This window comes from Trachurus japonicus, chromosome 21 (assembly GCF_045865225.1).
Source record: "Trachurus japonicus isolate A0001 chromosome 21, Traja_1.0".
NCBI lineage: Eukaryota > Metazoa > Chordata > Actinopteri > Carangiformes > Carangidae > Trachurus > Trachurus japonicus.
The window spans coordinates 33,780,100-33,795,613 of NC_140927.1; the positions used below are offsets into that span (position 1 = coordinate 33,780,100).

General features: G+C 43.8%; 1 protein-coding gene across 2 annotated transcripts in view; it reads right to left on the reverse strand.

The window, feature by feature from the left end:
- Nucleotides 1-15,514, reverse strand: part of itgav (integrin, alpha V) — a 50,142-nt gene that overhangs the window by 5,822 nt on the left and 28,806 nt on the right. For both annotated transcript variants that reach the window (XM_085765035.1, XM_085765036.1), the window contains exons 17-30: nucleotides 15,066-15,185; nucleotides 14,906-14,961; nucleotides 14,214-14,368; nucleotides 11,828-11,965; nucleotides 10,544-10,611; nucleotides 10,305-10,449; nucleotides 8,658-8,750; nucleotides 8,486-8,565; nucleotides 5,084-5,164; nucleotides 4,868-4,973; nucleotides 2,399-2,557; nucleotides 1,613-1,747; nucleotides 1,200-1,313; nucleotides 272-379 (exon numbers count right to left, since the gene is read on the reverse strand). In XM_085765035.1, the coding sequence (XP_085621161.1) occupies nucleotides 272-379; nucleotides 1,200-1,313; nucleotides 1,613-1,747; nucleotides 2,399-2,557; nucleotides 4,868-4,973; nucleotides 5,084-5,164; nucleotides 8,486-8,565; nucleotides 8,658-8,750; nucleotides 10,305-10,449; nucleotides 10,544-10,611; nucleotides 11,828-11,965; nucleotides 14,214-14,368; nucleotides 14,906-14,961; nucleotides 15,066-15,185 (1,558 nt within the window). The remainder of the gene's footprint in view (nucleotides 1-271; nucleotides 380-1,199; nucleotides 1,314-1,612; nucleotides 1,748-2,398; nucleotides 2,558-4,867; nucleotides 4,974-5,083; nucleotides 5,165-8,485; nucleotides 8,566-8,657; nucleotides 8,751-10,304; nucleotides 10,450-10,543; nucleotides 10,612-11,827; nucleotides 11,966-14,213; nucleotides 14,369-14,905; nucleotides 14,962-15,065; nucleotides 15,186-15,514) is intronic.

The window sequence follows — 15,514 nt, forward strand, 5'->3', positions numbered from 1 at the left end:
CACAGTCAGACACAGACACACACACACACACACACACACACACACACACACACACAGAGTCAGAGACCGAAGATTGATCATTTGATGTGTGTGTGTGTGTGTTTATTTGTTACCGTGGTGCTGTGTGTTACCGTGGTGCTGTGTGTGTGTGTGTGTGTGTGTGTGTTACCGTGGTGCTGTGTGTGTGTGTGTGTGTGTGTTACCGTGGTGCTGTGTGTGTGTGTGTGTGTGTGTTACCGTGGTGCTGTGTGTGTGTGTGTGTGTGTGTTACCGTGGTGCTGTTGGACGGCAGCTCCGGCATCAGGTTCTTGTACGGCATCTCGATGACGTTGAACGAGGCCGTGGATCGAACCACGTACGAACGATTCTGGTTCTCAGTCTGACACACACACACACACACACACACACACACACACACACACACACACACACACACACATTAGAGGCGTTAGACACACTGGATTTGTCAGTGTGATGTCACTTCCTGTCAGCTGTAAGAGGTTTATTGTGAAAGGACTCTGCCTACACACGCCTTGTGACTGAGCTATGACTCAGAGAAACACATAATATATAAATGATAATAAAATCAATCAATAACATGACTCAGTTCATGAGACAGTTTCTTTTCTTTGAAGTCTGTGAAAGTTTCAACCGTTTCAACCTCAGGTCAGTTTGTTGTTTCTACGTCAGCCGATATTTCTGAGTCGTTTTCAGAGAGAGTGATTAAACTTGAAAATCAATGCACAACATCATTAATATTAACTCTTTCGCGACCACACTAATTGCTCATCACATCCGCTCCGGACCACATGTTTTTGGCTATTTGTTTACCTTTTATCTCACGTCGAACCAAACTCTGTACATCACCTAGAAACAAACGGCTTTTGCGTGGTTTAAGAGTGACTTTCCAACGTGCTCCTCGAAAAAACGGCGAGTTTTTCCGCTGTTTCGTTCGCGAGTACGAAGGAGAATACGAGAGCTCGGTTTCTCCAAAAACGGAGCTCCCGCTCTAGTTTCAGAGAATTGATTGTAGTTTAAAACAGTGTTTACATATCAGAGGACTACCATATTCACACACAGGGTACCTCAGAGTGTCTATTATCGTAATCTGTAAAAAAAACAAAAAAAAACGGTTTTGACGAGTTTGCTCGTCGATGGTCGTGAAAGAGTTAATGAGTTAATAAAATGAGTGTCTTTACCCTGAGGAAGTTGTTGACGGCCAGTCTGGAGTAGATGAAGAGGATGGCGTTCTGAGTTCTCTCCAGACGACCCACCTGACACTTCAGCCGCAGGCATTTAGTTGTGGTGCAGTCCTACACACACACACACACGCACACGCACACACACACACTTATTATAAACAGTAGTGTCGAGAGATTTCATTCACAATACTCCAATAAAAAACTGAAATTTACACATGAAGCAGGAAGTGATTGTGTTGTGTAATTGTGTGTGTGTGTGCGCGTGTGTGTGTGTGTGCGTGCGTGCGTGCGTGTGCGTGTGTGCGTGCGTGTGTGTGTGTGTGCGCGTGTGTGTGTGTGTGCGTGCGTGCGTGCGTGTGCGTGTGTGCGTGCGTGTGTGTGTGTGTGTGCGTGCGTGTGTGTGTGTGTACCAGTGTCTCCAGGTCGTTCAGTCCGTCTCTAGACTCCAGGTCTCTCTTGCGGACGTGGTTTCTGTTGCGTCCCTCCGTCTCTCGCTCTCGTGGTGGTGGAACGACGCTGGTGTTCTTCTGCGCCGTCAACGGGTTCTGACACAAACACACACACATTAATATATCATTAAGGTCTTTGCACACTGAGTCAGTTTTTTTGACCAATCACATCAGAGTTTTGAGGCTGGAGAGGGAGAGTGGGAGGGGGGATCACCGCTGAGTGTGTGTGTGTGTGTGTGTGTGTGTGCGCCAGCCGCTGTTCAGGATCATGGAAATTGTCCGTCTTCTGTTTAATGTGTGAGCTAATAATCAATATCTATCAAACTGGACTGACATCCTAGAATAAACAGTTGAAGTGATCATGAAGTTCTGCTGCTCATTTACAAGCAGCAGATCCTCTACTGGCTCCTCTCAGGATGGACATATTTTAATGTTTCTCTTTCATTTCTCAACAAGTGAGAGAACCACAAAGTGCATCACTGCGTGACGATTTTTGTCTCCCTCTCCGAAATTTGGAACACAAAATAAAAACTCATGCGAATAAAACGCAACGGACTCAGTGTGCAAGGAGCCTAGTGTGCGTAACGTTTTTTGTCAGATGACAGATACGAAAAACGCATGCGAAAAAAACGGACTCAGTGTGCAAAGGCCTTTACTCCCCAGTCAGATCAGTTGTAGTTTTCATAGTAACATAGAGAACAAATGAAATGCTTTCAGTAGCGTGTGTGTGTGTGTGTGTCTGCTCACCGACACGTTCAGCGGGTTGATCTCGGTGTCGGTGGTGCAGTTGATTGGTCCCTCGGTGTCGTAGCTGGTGATGTAGAGCAGCGAGCCGTTCCTGAACCTGTACGGCCACTCCACGTCCACCTGCGCCTTACTGATGGTGCTGGGCCCGCTGTTCAGCAGCTGGAGAGGTCAGAGGTCATGTGATGTTTGTCATTCATACAATCTTTTTTTTTTAAATCCTTTATTGCAAAGCTTCTTGTCTTCACATGCATAACCAGTCGTCCCAACCTTTTTTTCAAGTATATATTCACCACGCTATGAGATAATAACACAACGTTACCACACAGAGTTGTTTTAGAGGGAAATACAGAGACAGTTGATGAAAAACTGTCCCTGAAGGCAACGTGCATCAGCGGTTTAGCATGAATTTCCCTCTAAAACAACTCTGTGTGGTAACGTTGTGTTATTATCTCATAGCGTGGTGAATGTGCAGCTCACAACTTGTCCACCAGAGTGTTGTGGAGTTGTTGGATTGTGTATTTGATGAGTTTGATGAGGGAAACCAAGAAATCCCATAATGAGCCTCCGTAGCGTAGCTCTGAGCAGCTTGCCGCTCTGCTCCACCGTTCTAAAAACAGCTTGCACCGACAATTAAAGGTAACGAACCTACTGCTATGACTATAGGGATTATGGCAATGGGCCAATTTGACTAAATGTTGAACTATCCCTTTAAAATAAAAATAAACTAAATGAAAGATAAATTATAGCTGCTGTGCAGCAATGGGTCGGGTCCGGGCTACTTTTGGGCAAATTTAGGCAATTCTGAGCAACAAACAGGAGAATAGGAAGACAGGACAGTTGTCCTTATAATGTCCAATTTGCATCAGTTGAGGATTGAACCCACAACCTCGGGAACCAAAGACAGTTGTCTATCGCACTGAGCTAATTGACAAGTGGCAGTTCAACAGTGGCTTCACAAATTGAGTAAGCCATTCACTGTCGTGTAGGCAGATTTGAAACCACAGTAAAAAGAAAAATCAGTTTTTGAGGTAATGATATGTATTTGTTAAACATCTACTGTGACTCTAAGATGTTAGGAGCCTTCGCACATGGTCCAGTCCAAGCTATTTGGACTTTTAAATTTAGAAGCTTGCTGTGATGCCACCATTAGGACAATTGTCTTGTGTTTCGTGTTGAGGACATCTGACATTTTGATCTGTCATCATCATCATCACCCTTGCTGGGTCTCGAACTCACAATCTCTGACACCAAGAACCAGCTCCTAACTCGCTGAGCTAATTGGCTGGTAGTGAGACCTGCTGTGTAGCTTCATTTATCGACTCAGGGAGTCAATGCCCGGGCAGCTGTTGCCAAGGCAGATTTCGAAAATGGTCAAAATGTCAGAAATTCTGTTATCTAAACAAAAATCTGATAATACATGGGATCTGGCATGGGGTTGGGCATTTCTGTAAGGTTTGGTGAGTTTTCACCCATGAGAAGTATGATTTCCTTGGAAGTAGAAAGAAGAAGATGACACTGGACCTTTGTGCAAAATGTAGTGAGCTTTCGCCCATGGTCCGGTCCAAGCTATTTGTTTTGTTTTTTTAATTTAATTTTTAATTTACTTAATTTAATTTTACTTTAATTTCACTTGCTGTGATGTCACCATGAGGATTCTGGCATTTTGATGTGTCATTATCATCATCACCCTTGCTGGGTCTTGAACCCACATCCCCTCGCAACATAAACCAGCGCTTAACTCAGTGAGCTAATTAGCTGTTAGTAAGACATTGTGTGTGTCTTCTCTAATAGACTCAGGGAGTCAGTGTCCGGGCAGCTGTTGTAGAGGCAGATTTCAAAAATGGTCAAAATGTCAGAAATTCTGTTATCTAAACAAAAATATGTTAATACATAAATTGCATCTAGACAGCAAGACAGCTTAAGGACATCTGACATTTTGATCTGTCATCATCATCATCACCCTTGCTGGGTCTCGAACTCACAGCCTCTGACACCAAGAACCAGCTCCTAACTCGCTGAGCTAATTGGCTGGTAGAGAGACCTGCTGTGTCGCTTCATTTATCCACTCAGGTGAGTCAGTGCCCGGGCAGCTGTTGTGATGAAATGGTCAAAATGTCAGAAATTCAGTCATCTAAATGTCCTTGGAGTTGAGTGAATCTGGCATGGGGTTGGATGTTTCTGTGAAGTTTGGTGAGTTTTCACCCATGGGAAGAATGACTTCCTTGGAAGAAGAAGAAGAAGAAGAAGAAGAAGAAGAAGAAGAAGAAGAAGAAGAAGAAGAAGAAGAAGAAGAAGAAGAAGAAGAAGAAGAAGAAGAAGAAGAAGAAGAAGAAGAAGAAGAAGAAGAAGAATTCCTAGGAATACCAGGACCCTAATAACTAAATTAAATGACTAAAGATCTAAATAATTATGGGCAAATGAAAAGGGGGGTGCGTGTTCATGTGTGTGTGTGTGTGCGTGTGTGTGTACCTCGTAGACATGTACTATCTGTGGTCCGATGTCGTCCCCGACAACAGGAGGCTCTTTAGGTTTCCAGTTGGCGATGGGAAGCAGCACCTGACCAGGAGACGACGACCTGACAACACACACACACACATGAAGCAGCTTTACCACAAAGACTTTCACATTTCCTCCTTTATGTGTGTGTTACTGTGTGTGTGTGTGTGTGTGTGTGTGTGCGCGTACCCCCTGATGGAGACCTTGGCGAGCACAGCCAGCTGGGTGACGGTGGACACCCGGGGGCTGGTGTTGTCGAACTGGTTGGAGCTGAAACAGACGAGACACAAAGAAAAACATGAGACAACTGAACCACAAACAAACAAAAAAACAAACAATACACTGCAAAAACTAAGAATCTTACCAAGAATATTTGTCTTATTTCTAGTAACTGTGTCTAACAAATCTCATTCTACTTAAAATAAGACTCATCACATAAAAAGTAGCTTGTTTTTAGACACTTCTTACTTCTTTCAAGCAGATTTTCACTTGAAATAAGTAGAAGAATCTGACAGTGGAGCAAGTTTTTCTTTCTTATTACAAGCACAGAAAACTTGCTTTCACTGGCAGATTTTTCTACTTATTTCAAGTGAAAATTTGTTTGAAACAAGTGAAAATGATCTAAAAACAAGTTCATTGTTAGGTGATGAGATTAGTTTTGACTAGAAATGAGACAAATATTCTTGGAAAAAGAGTTTTTGCAGTGGAACATCACCATGAGCTGATAAACATGGAAACAAAACTGCTGCTGCCCTGTTGCTGTGATACCAGAAGCCGCCACCGGGTGGAGCTGCTGCTCTGAGCTGCTGCAGGTCATGATGTCACAGCGTCCTGACCTACATCTGATCTACTGTTATTTACTGAACAATAATCAACAGATAATCAATCAGCAGCTAATTTAGAAATAACATAAAAGCTCCATACGGTATAAAGGTAGATGTTTGTGTTAAAGCTCCTTCAAAATAAAGGTAGATGTTTGTATTAAAGCTCCATACAGTATAAAGGTAGATGTTTGTGTTAAAGCTCCATACGGTATAAAGGTAGATGTTTGTGTTAAAGCTCCATACAGTATAAAGGTAGATGTTTGTGTTAAAGCTCCATACAGTATAAAGGTATAAAGCTCATACTGTTTGTGTTAAAGCTCCATACAGTATAAAGGTAGATGTTTGTGTTAAAGCTCCATACAGTATAAAGGTAGATGTTTGTGTTAAAGCTCCATACAGTATAAAGGTAGATGTTTGTGTTAAAGCTCCTTGTGTTAAAGCTCCATACAGTATAAAGGTAGATGTTTGTGTTAAAGCTCCATACAGTATAAAGGTAGATGTTTGTGTTAAAGCTCCATACACTATAAAGGTAGATGTTTGTATTAAAGCTCCATACAGTATAAAGGTAGATGTTTGTGTTAAAGCTCCATACAGTATAAAGGTAGATGTCCATGTGTAGTGTGATTATAAAGCAGCTCTAGGTTCTATATTAATACTGTGAAAGTATCAAAGCCTCAGTCCACAGAGAAATGCACACAGCCTGTATTCAGAAACTGAGCCTTAAAACCAGCCGTCAGGACTTCCTGTCACTTTGTGATGTCACAACTAAGCCCCGCCCCCTCACCACCTGGACCCAAACATCCAACAACAACAACTTTGCAGGATTTTTAGTTTCTCTGAGTGTTTTATTCTGAAATCTGCTCTGTTTTTATTGGATCATTTTATCAATCAGAAGAGAGGCTCAGAGCTCCTCCTCTCTTCTGATTGGCTGACACCGACCTGTTGTTACTACACTAGAGCTCCAGAGAGAAGCTGAGAGAGAGAGGAGATGGAAAACTACACTGAGATGGTTTTTAGATCTTTACATGGATCAGCCCTTCAGAATAAAATACAGAAGAATAAAGATGGAGGTTTAATGTGACTGTGGATTTTCTCCTTTGTTCAGATATTTTAGTTTCACTCTCAAACAACAACAACAGTTTATTCTAAGTTCATCACTCAGTGAATCTGTTTTTCACTAAGTGTCAGAGCTGAGCGGTCGGACTCAGACCTATCATTAACATACCCCACACACACACACACACACACACACACACACACACACACACAGGAATGTGGGGCCTGGCTGTGTGTGTTTACCATTCAAATGAGCTCTGGGATTGAAGCTTCTCTGCTGTGATGAATGCTGATGTGACAACACACACACAGATAACCATGTTCTGGATGTTCCCTCTATGTTTCCTCTCATGTCCTATAGAACGAATCTCCTTGTTGTTTACAACTACTTCTGGGTGGAAAACCAGCATGAGAACAATAGTGACGGACGAGAGTTTCACTATATCTCATTTTTCATGTCACTATATCACCGTTTAGACTAATCTGATGTTTGTAAAGTCTATAAAACCAATGATTGGACAAACATTACTATTTCTGTCTGCACATTTTTGTAATTAGTCATGGTTATCATAGCCGGGCTAACGGTTAGCTAGCTGTTTAACTTTAATAACTCAGTGACTCAATAAACGCTCCATGAAAAAATATTTTCTCCAGCGGATATCTGAGTTCCAACATGACTGAGCTAACTGGAGTAGTTTCATGTCGTGTCCCACAACGGGAGGGTTTTAACAGCTGACGTCCTGATGTTAGCTTAGCTACTGCTGTTAGCTTAGCTACCGCCATTAGCTTAGCTACCGTTAGCTTAGCTGCCGTTAGCTTAGCTACCGTTAGCTTAGCTGCCGTTAGCGGTCCCTGTCAGCTGAGCAAGGGGGCAGTTGTCGGTCTGAGAAGTGAAGCTCACTTCCGCGTTCAAAAAACTGCAATCCCCTCGGATTCCTCTGGGGGCTGGTGTCAGAAAGCAGCATTCCCCATAGACCCCCATGTTAAAATCGCCGACTTTACATCCTCAGTAAACATGTTAAAAGCCTGGTGTCAGAACGTTTTTTCGTCTCAATTGATAGTTTCTACCCCCGCACACACTCTGAGGGGGGTGAATTTTTTTTTAACTCTACAGTTTTACTGTTATAAGGTTAACTGACCAATTAGGCGGAAAACGTTGAGTGACAGGTCCGAGCAGCTCCGGAGACAGGCTGCTTCGAGGCCAGTGGGCGGGTTCTCGGCCGGCCAATCCAACATGGCGCTGTTCAGGCCGCCATATTTGAGTCACAAAAAACGACTCCCCAAAACAATGGGTGACGTCACGGACGCTACGTCCCATTTCTTTTTACAGTCTTTACAGCTGAGCCACTGATGCTTTCAGACTTAACACCTGATTCCCCAAAACTAAATACAACACATAGCAACACAAAACACACACACAGAAATAGTGATGTTTCTTCAATCATTTCAGATTTGTCTAAACGGTGATAGGGCGTGAAAAATATGATATATAGCTAAACTCTCGTTCGTTACTACTGTTCTCATTCAAATTACGTGCTGGTTTTCTACCCGGAAGTAGAATGTAAACAACAAGGAGATTCGGTCTACTATCAGCTGCTGTTTGCAATGCATCATGGGTGAGCAGGTCACTGTGATTCTGCAGACCTAAACCATATGTGTGTGTGTGTGTGTGTGTGTGTGTGTGTGTGTGTGTGGGCGGAGCCTGTGGTACCTGACGATCTGCAGGTCGAACTGGACGGACGTGTCCTCCTCCGACAGCTTGTGCACACTGAATCTCAGCTCTGCCAGGATCTGACCAATCAGAGAGCAGCAAAGGTTATCACATTATACTGTCAATTACATCGTCATTACATGTTGAACACGTCCGGTCTCTGAGCTCTGACCTTTGTTCCTCCCTTCATTGGGTTCCCCAGGTCGCACACCACCATCTTGGTCTGGTTCTCCTTCTTGTAGGCGCAGGACAGTCTGGACAGAGTCTGGACAGAGACCAGAGACCAGCACACTGTTAGCTCCAGGACCAGGTCTGGTTTCCTAAAGCCTTCATAACACTACGTCGTTCTTAAAGGGGGATACGCCAACATTTTTTTTTTTCCGTGTCTTGCCTCACTCCCGAGTCCATGACCAGCAGATAGACGCCATCCTTTCCACTGTGCGTGCAGTAACAAGGGAGATAGAGCCGTATCGCCCGTAATTAGCTTAGCTCAAACACTGGAAGTGTATAGGTAGTGTTAGCCTGCCTCCTACCTTAAGTCGCTAATTAGCTTAGCTCAAACGCTGGAAGTGTATAGGTAGTGTTAGCCTGCCTCCTACCTAAAGTCGCTAATTAGCTTAGCTCAAACGCTGGAAGTGTATGGGTAGTGTTAGCCTGCCTCCTACCTAAAGTCGCTAATTAGCTTAGCTCAAACGCTGGAAGTGTATGGGTAGTGTTAGCCTGCCTCCACTTAAAGTCGCTAATTAGCTTAGCTCAAACACTAGAAGTGTATAGGTAGTGTTAGCCTGCCTCCACCTAAAGTCGCTAATTAGCTTAGCTCAAACACTGGAAGTGTATAGGTAGTGTTAGCCTGCCTCCACCTAAAGTCGCTAATTAGCTTAGCTCAAACACTAGAAGTGTATAGGTAGTGTTAGCCTGCCTCCACCTAAAGTCGCTAATTAGCTTAGCTCAAACACTGGAAGTGTATGGGTAGTGTTAGCCTGCCTCCTACCCGAGCTGAAATCAGCAGTCAGAAGCTGATTTCATTTTAGCTCTAAACTCTGTAAATATATCACTTTATCTACATTTCAAACATGTTTAGGTGAGAAAGTAGCCGTTTAGATCAGCAGTGTGTCGTTAATTTGTCTAAATACCAGTTGTTTACAATTTTGTTCGGACGAATTCGCCGTTACTCAAGCTAGCCGTTGTGACCAACGCACTTCCGGTTACTTTCACAAAATAAAACACCCGTTTCCCTTTACATACAGAAAACCATGACGATAGAATTTGTGCTTTTACTTTGAAATAGGAAGCTAACCTACCCTCGATGTAGCTAGCTTGAACCAAAATAAAGCGTCTTTGCTTGAACCCTCCGTTTTGACCGATCTCGTCCCGTTAGCGGCATCTGACCGCTCAAGATGCCTTACCGGAGAGTTTTGTCAGCTCTGAGACGAAGATCGGCCCGCCGGTTTCCGTTTAGAGTTGCTGAAGAGTTTCTCTGATGACTTTAGGTGGAGGCAGGCTAACACTACCCATACACTCCCAGTGTTTGAGCTAAGCTAATTAGCGACTTTAGGTAGGAGGCAGGCTAACACTACCCATACACTCCCAGTGTTTGAGCTAAGCTAATTAGCGACTTTAGGTAGGAGGCAGGCTAACACTACCTATACACTTCCAGTGTTTGAGCTAAGCTAATTACAGGCGATACGGCTCTATCTCCATGGTTACTGCACGCACAGTGGAAAGGATGGTGTCTATCTGCTGGTCATGGACTCGGGAATGAGGCAAGACATGAAAATAAAACTGTTGGCGTATCCCTTTAAGGTCTAGGTGGACCCACCTGACTGCGGACGACCCCGGTAAAGTCTGCCTGCTGGGGGGGGTAGACGTGCAGCTCGGCCTCGTAGGCGCCCTCGCCCTGGTTCTCGGCACTGATCTGCAGCGTCAGAGCGTTGTCGTCGCCGATGTAGATCTGATCGCGGTCGCTGTGGCAACCAAAACAAAACAATCGCTATGGTAACGCGTCCTACACCGAACATTTGTCCTTTCGTGATAAAGAAGTGTGGACATGTGTCTGACCTCTTCACCGTCAACTTCAAGTCCGGTTTACAGATGTTGTCGTCTCCACAGTCCAACAGGATGTGAGCCTGAGAACACATCCATCAATCAATCAATCAATCAATCAATCAATCAATCAATCAATCAATCAATCAATCAATCAATCAATCAATCAATCAATCAATCAATCAATCAATCAGACTTTATTTATAGAGCACTTTGACATGTAGCAAAGTGCTTTACACCAAAAGCAGACAAAGCAAAAATAAAACCCAAAGTCACGCGGCTACATACACGCATGCGCACACACACACACACACAAACAGACACACACTTGCACACACTCAGTTATAAAGCTTAAAAGAAGGCAACTGAAGCGCTATCTTACTCTACAATTTGATGTGAGGAAACACCAGGGACTGGATAAAACCAAATAATTAAATGAAATGATAAAAAATAACTAAAATTATACCATAAATATGCTAAGACTAAAAAGACTAAAAGTAAAAATAAATACAAAGTAAAAAAAATAAAATAAAAATAATAATAAAAAATTAAATAAACAGTAAAAATCGATAAATATAATAAAAGGATAGGAAAACTAAACTAATAAAATAGTAAAACCTATAAGTAAAATCTAATCAAAAGCCGAGCTAAAAAGGTGTGTTTTAAGTTTGCTCTTAAAAATGTCCACATTAGCAGCTGCTCTCAGGTCTTCAGGAAGGCTGTTCACAGTTGTGGGCTCTAATAACAAAAGGCTGCTTCACCGTGAGTTCTGGTTCTGACTTTAGGTTTTAATAAAAGGCCTCTGTCTGAAGACCTGAGAGTTCTGGATGGCTCATAAGTTAAAAGCAAGATGACATGAACACACAAACGGACACACACGCAGTAGGGGTGGCCCTCACGATACGATATGATATTGCGATATCCAAATTTTACGATATATTGCGATATTCTACATAGTTCACTACATCAGATGATAGTGATAATTCATGGGACAAACTGAGTCAAAACAATGTAATTCAAATGATCCATGCCATTTTATTGTAACTATACAAGCGCAAGTTACAACAACATATCTGCATGAACAACACACTGTCTGAGGCAGCAGTACAGTGACACCTCGCGGAGCAGAGGTGCAGAAGTTGTACTGGATTTACGTCTGAAACATGATTTATTATTTGAAAAAAATCAATCAATATTCAAATTTTGAATATCGATATCGTATCGCGATACAAAATATCACGATATATTGCCGTATCGATATTTCTGCCCACCCCTAACACACGCAGCAGCAGGCGTTACCTGCTTGGTGACGTTGGTCGGCGCCGTCATGTCCAGGATGGGCAGCAGGCCGGTCTTGTCTGCAGCCTGCTGGTAGTCCAGAGCGTACTCCATCGCCACGGAGATAGGCGTGATCTTATCACGGAACTCACGGTCGTCCTGAGAGACAGAGACAGAGGCTTTTATTCTGAAAAGCCGACACTGTGTGGAGCTGCTTCAGATTCACTACATCTAATCAATCATCTCTGATATCGGCTTTAATCTGGTCTGGCCTTTAGTTCCTGGTCTCTAGTTCCTGGTCTGGCCTTTAGTTCTTTCTGGTCTGGTCTTGCTTCTAGTTCCTGGTCTCTAGTTTCTGGTCTGGTCTGGGGCCTCATTTATCAAAGAGGGTGTAAAACTGCTACTAAAGTTTTGCGTACGGCGAAAAGACGAAAATGGCGTACACCCGAAATATTTACACCTTTTTCAGATCAATCAAATTGTGCGTACGCACAACTCTCCGCAAAAAATCACACCGGACCCAAGAATGGTGCACACGTGAACACACCTCTTACTCCACCCCCGGAACGCCTATATACAACTATATATGGTCAGCACGTGCATATTTAATTAGCCATGTGCGCTCTGTGGAGCGGCAACAAAGTGACAACAAAGTGACAACGGAGACAACGGGCGGAGGACGGGGGAAAGAAGCGGAACTTCTCCGCTTCTCCGAAAGCAGATACACGGGCAATAACTCAGTCAGAAAAATGATCTTGCATTTTAATAAGCTACAATAAAAACCAAAACCTCCCAAATCTCAACAAACAGGAGCAGAAAGAAGAATAATCTTATGTAATCATCTGCCCCTTTATCACAGAAAATCTTTTTTTTTTTTTTTACACCTAGATGTTAAAACAATAAGCAGGGTTTCCACGATAGTTACCATTACTTTGAACGGTTACGTTGTCTCAGTCTTTATTCTCTCGTCAGCTCCAAACTCACGTGCACCTCGTTAACTCAGGTGACAGAATAATAACAGTCTAGGCTGCAGATCAGTGTGCACTGCTGCCGATGTGTTTTTAAACTTGGCGAGTTTGATCCTTGTCGGACGTCACACTAGAGTGTGTAAAAGCAAAAAAGCAAAATCCTCAATCCGCTCTGTTTATCAATGAACATATAGCCTTGTGTTATTATAGAGCGGGTTGGATTGCCAGCATCAACGGTCCACCACTACCACAATTCCTTCAAAGAAATCCTACTGTCTCTTCTAAATGTACTCCGCTCCTCTCTCCCTCTCACACTGCAGTTCTCTGACTCAGCAACGGTGTCGCCAATTCCTCCTGTTCCTCAAAAAAGGCGTAAATCACGGTACGCCAGGGTCAAAATGGGTGTAAATGTCCGCACTTTTCCCCGTCAGGTTTTGGCTTGATAGATCCCAAATTTGGCGGAGAAAAGTGCGTACGCACAAAACGGGGGAAAAAGGGTGTAAAAAAAGGTGTATCCACAATGATAAATGAGGCCCCTGGTCTGGCCTTTAGTTCCTGGTCTCTAGTTCCTGGTCTGGTCTCTAGTTTCTGGTCTGGCCTTTAGTTCTTTCTGGTCTGGTCTTGCTTCTAGTTCCTGGTCTCTAGTTTCTGGTCTGGTCTCTAGTTCCTGGTCTCTAGTTTCTGGTCTGGTCTCTAGTTCCTGGTCTCTAGTTTCTGGTCTGGCCTCTAGTTCCTGGTCTCTAGTTTCTGGTCTGGCCTCTAGTTCCTGGTCTCTAGTTTCTGGTCTGGCCTCTAGTTCCTGGTCTCTAGTTTCTGGTCTGGCCTCTAGTTCCTGGTCTCGCAGTTCTGGTCTGGCCTCTAGTTCCTGGTCTCTAGTTTCTGGTCTGGCCTCTAGTTCCTGGTCTCTAGTTTCTGGTCTGGCCTCTAGTTCCTGGTCTCTAGTTTCTGGTCTGGTCTTGCTTCTAGTTCCTGGTCTCTAGTTTCTGGTCTGGTCTCTAGTTCCTGGTCTCTACTGGTCTGGTCTCTAGTTCCTGGTCTTTCCAAGTTTCTGGTCTGGTCTCTAGTTCTGGTCTCTAGTTTCTGGTCTGGCCTCTAGTTCCTGGTCTCTAGTTTCTGGTCTGGCCTCTAGTTCCTTGTATTTAGACACTCTAGTTCCTGGTCTCTAGTTTCTTGGTCTGGCTCTAGTATCAGATGTCTCTAGTTTCTGGTCTGGCCTCTAGTTCCTGGTCTCTAGTTTCTGGTCTGGTCTTGCTTCTAGTTCCTGGTCTCTAGTTTCTGGTCTGGTCTCTAGTTCCTGGTCTCTAGTTTCTGGTCTGGTCTCTAGTTCCTGGTCTCTAGTTTCTGGTCTGGCCTCTAGTTCCTGGTCTCTAGTTTCTGGTCTGGTCTGGTCCAGTCCTTGGTTCTAGTCTGAGGTCTTGTGGTCTGGTTGTGGTCCTGACCCTGAGGAAGACGTGCTGCTCCTCGCAGGCCGGTCCTTGGCCGTTGGAGACCGTCATGTTCTTGGAGTAGCTGAAGCTGCGGCTGTGGAGGAACCGGACTCTCTTGGTGGTTTCCTTCTGCTTCAGCCGGTCCAGCAGCAGGTCCACACGGAAGTCTGGGGGGATCCAGGGGGGGGGGCACAGGACGGGCTCTGAACACACACATATACACACACATACAGCACAGAGACACTAACACACATACAGCACAGGTACACTGCAAAAACTCTAAATCTTTCCAAGAATATTTGTCTCATTTCTAGTCAAAACTAATATCTCATTCTACTTAAAATAAGACTCATCACATATAGCAGCTTGTTTTTAGACACTTTTTACTTCTTTCAAGCAGATTTTCACTTGAAATAAGTAGAAAAATCTGCCAGTGAAAGCAGGTTTTTTGTGCTTGTAATAAGGAAGAAAATATGCTCCACTATCAGATTTTTCTACTTATTTCAAGTGAAAATCTGCTTGAAAGAAGTAAAAAGTGTCTAAAAACAAACTACTTTGTAGGTGATGAGTCTTATTTTAAGTGGAAAGAGATTAGTTTTGACTAGAAATGAGACATTTTGACAAGAAATAAGACAAATATTCTTGGTAAGATTTTGAGTTTTTGCAGTGTACACACACACACACACACACACACAAACACTTACTGAGAGTGGGTGGAGCTCCACGGCCGCTCGCCTTCAGACAGTACTTCACCTTGAAACTGGAGAACACACACACACACACACACACACACACACAGACAGACAGAGTTAAGGATGACATCATCAGGTGTGTGTGGTCCAGCTGAGACTGTGATGACCTCACCAGGACACCTGCGTGCTGTTCCCAGGGAGCGGCCCAGGGAGCGTGCAGGTCTTCTCCTCGGGGTTGATGATCTGAGGCGTCAGATCCAGCGTGGCGTTCACACTGATCACAGGACGGGCTCTGAACACACACACACACACACACACACACACACACACACAGTTAAACCTTATCGATTAATTCATTAATCGTTAGTTGATAGACCACCTCGAGGCTGGATCAAAGAGCTGCGGTCTTTTCCGGACCGTGGTCCGGGGAAAGTTTAAGCTGAACATTCCTTATACAGGACTCTACACTAGTACTTGTTAGTTTATGTTTAGAGTCCGGACCAAACGATGAAACATGTTTAAGTAACACGTTATTTAACCTTTAAATAATGTTGAGGGTCCAGTGTGACCCACTTTTACATTTAGGAACGGTAAAAACACCCTAAACATATTTCCTCTGAC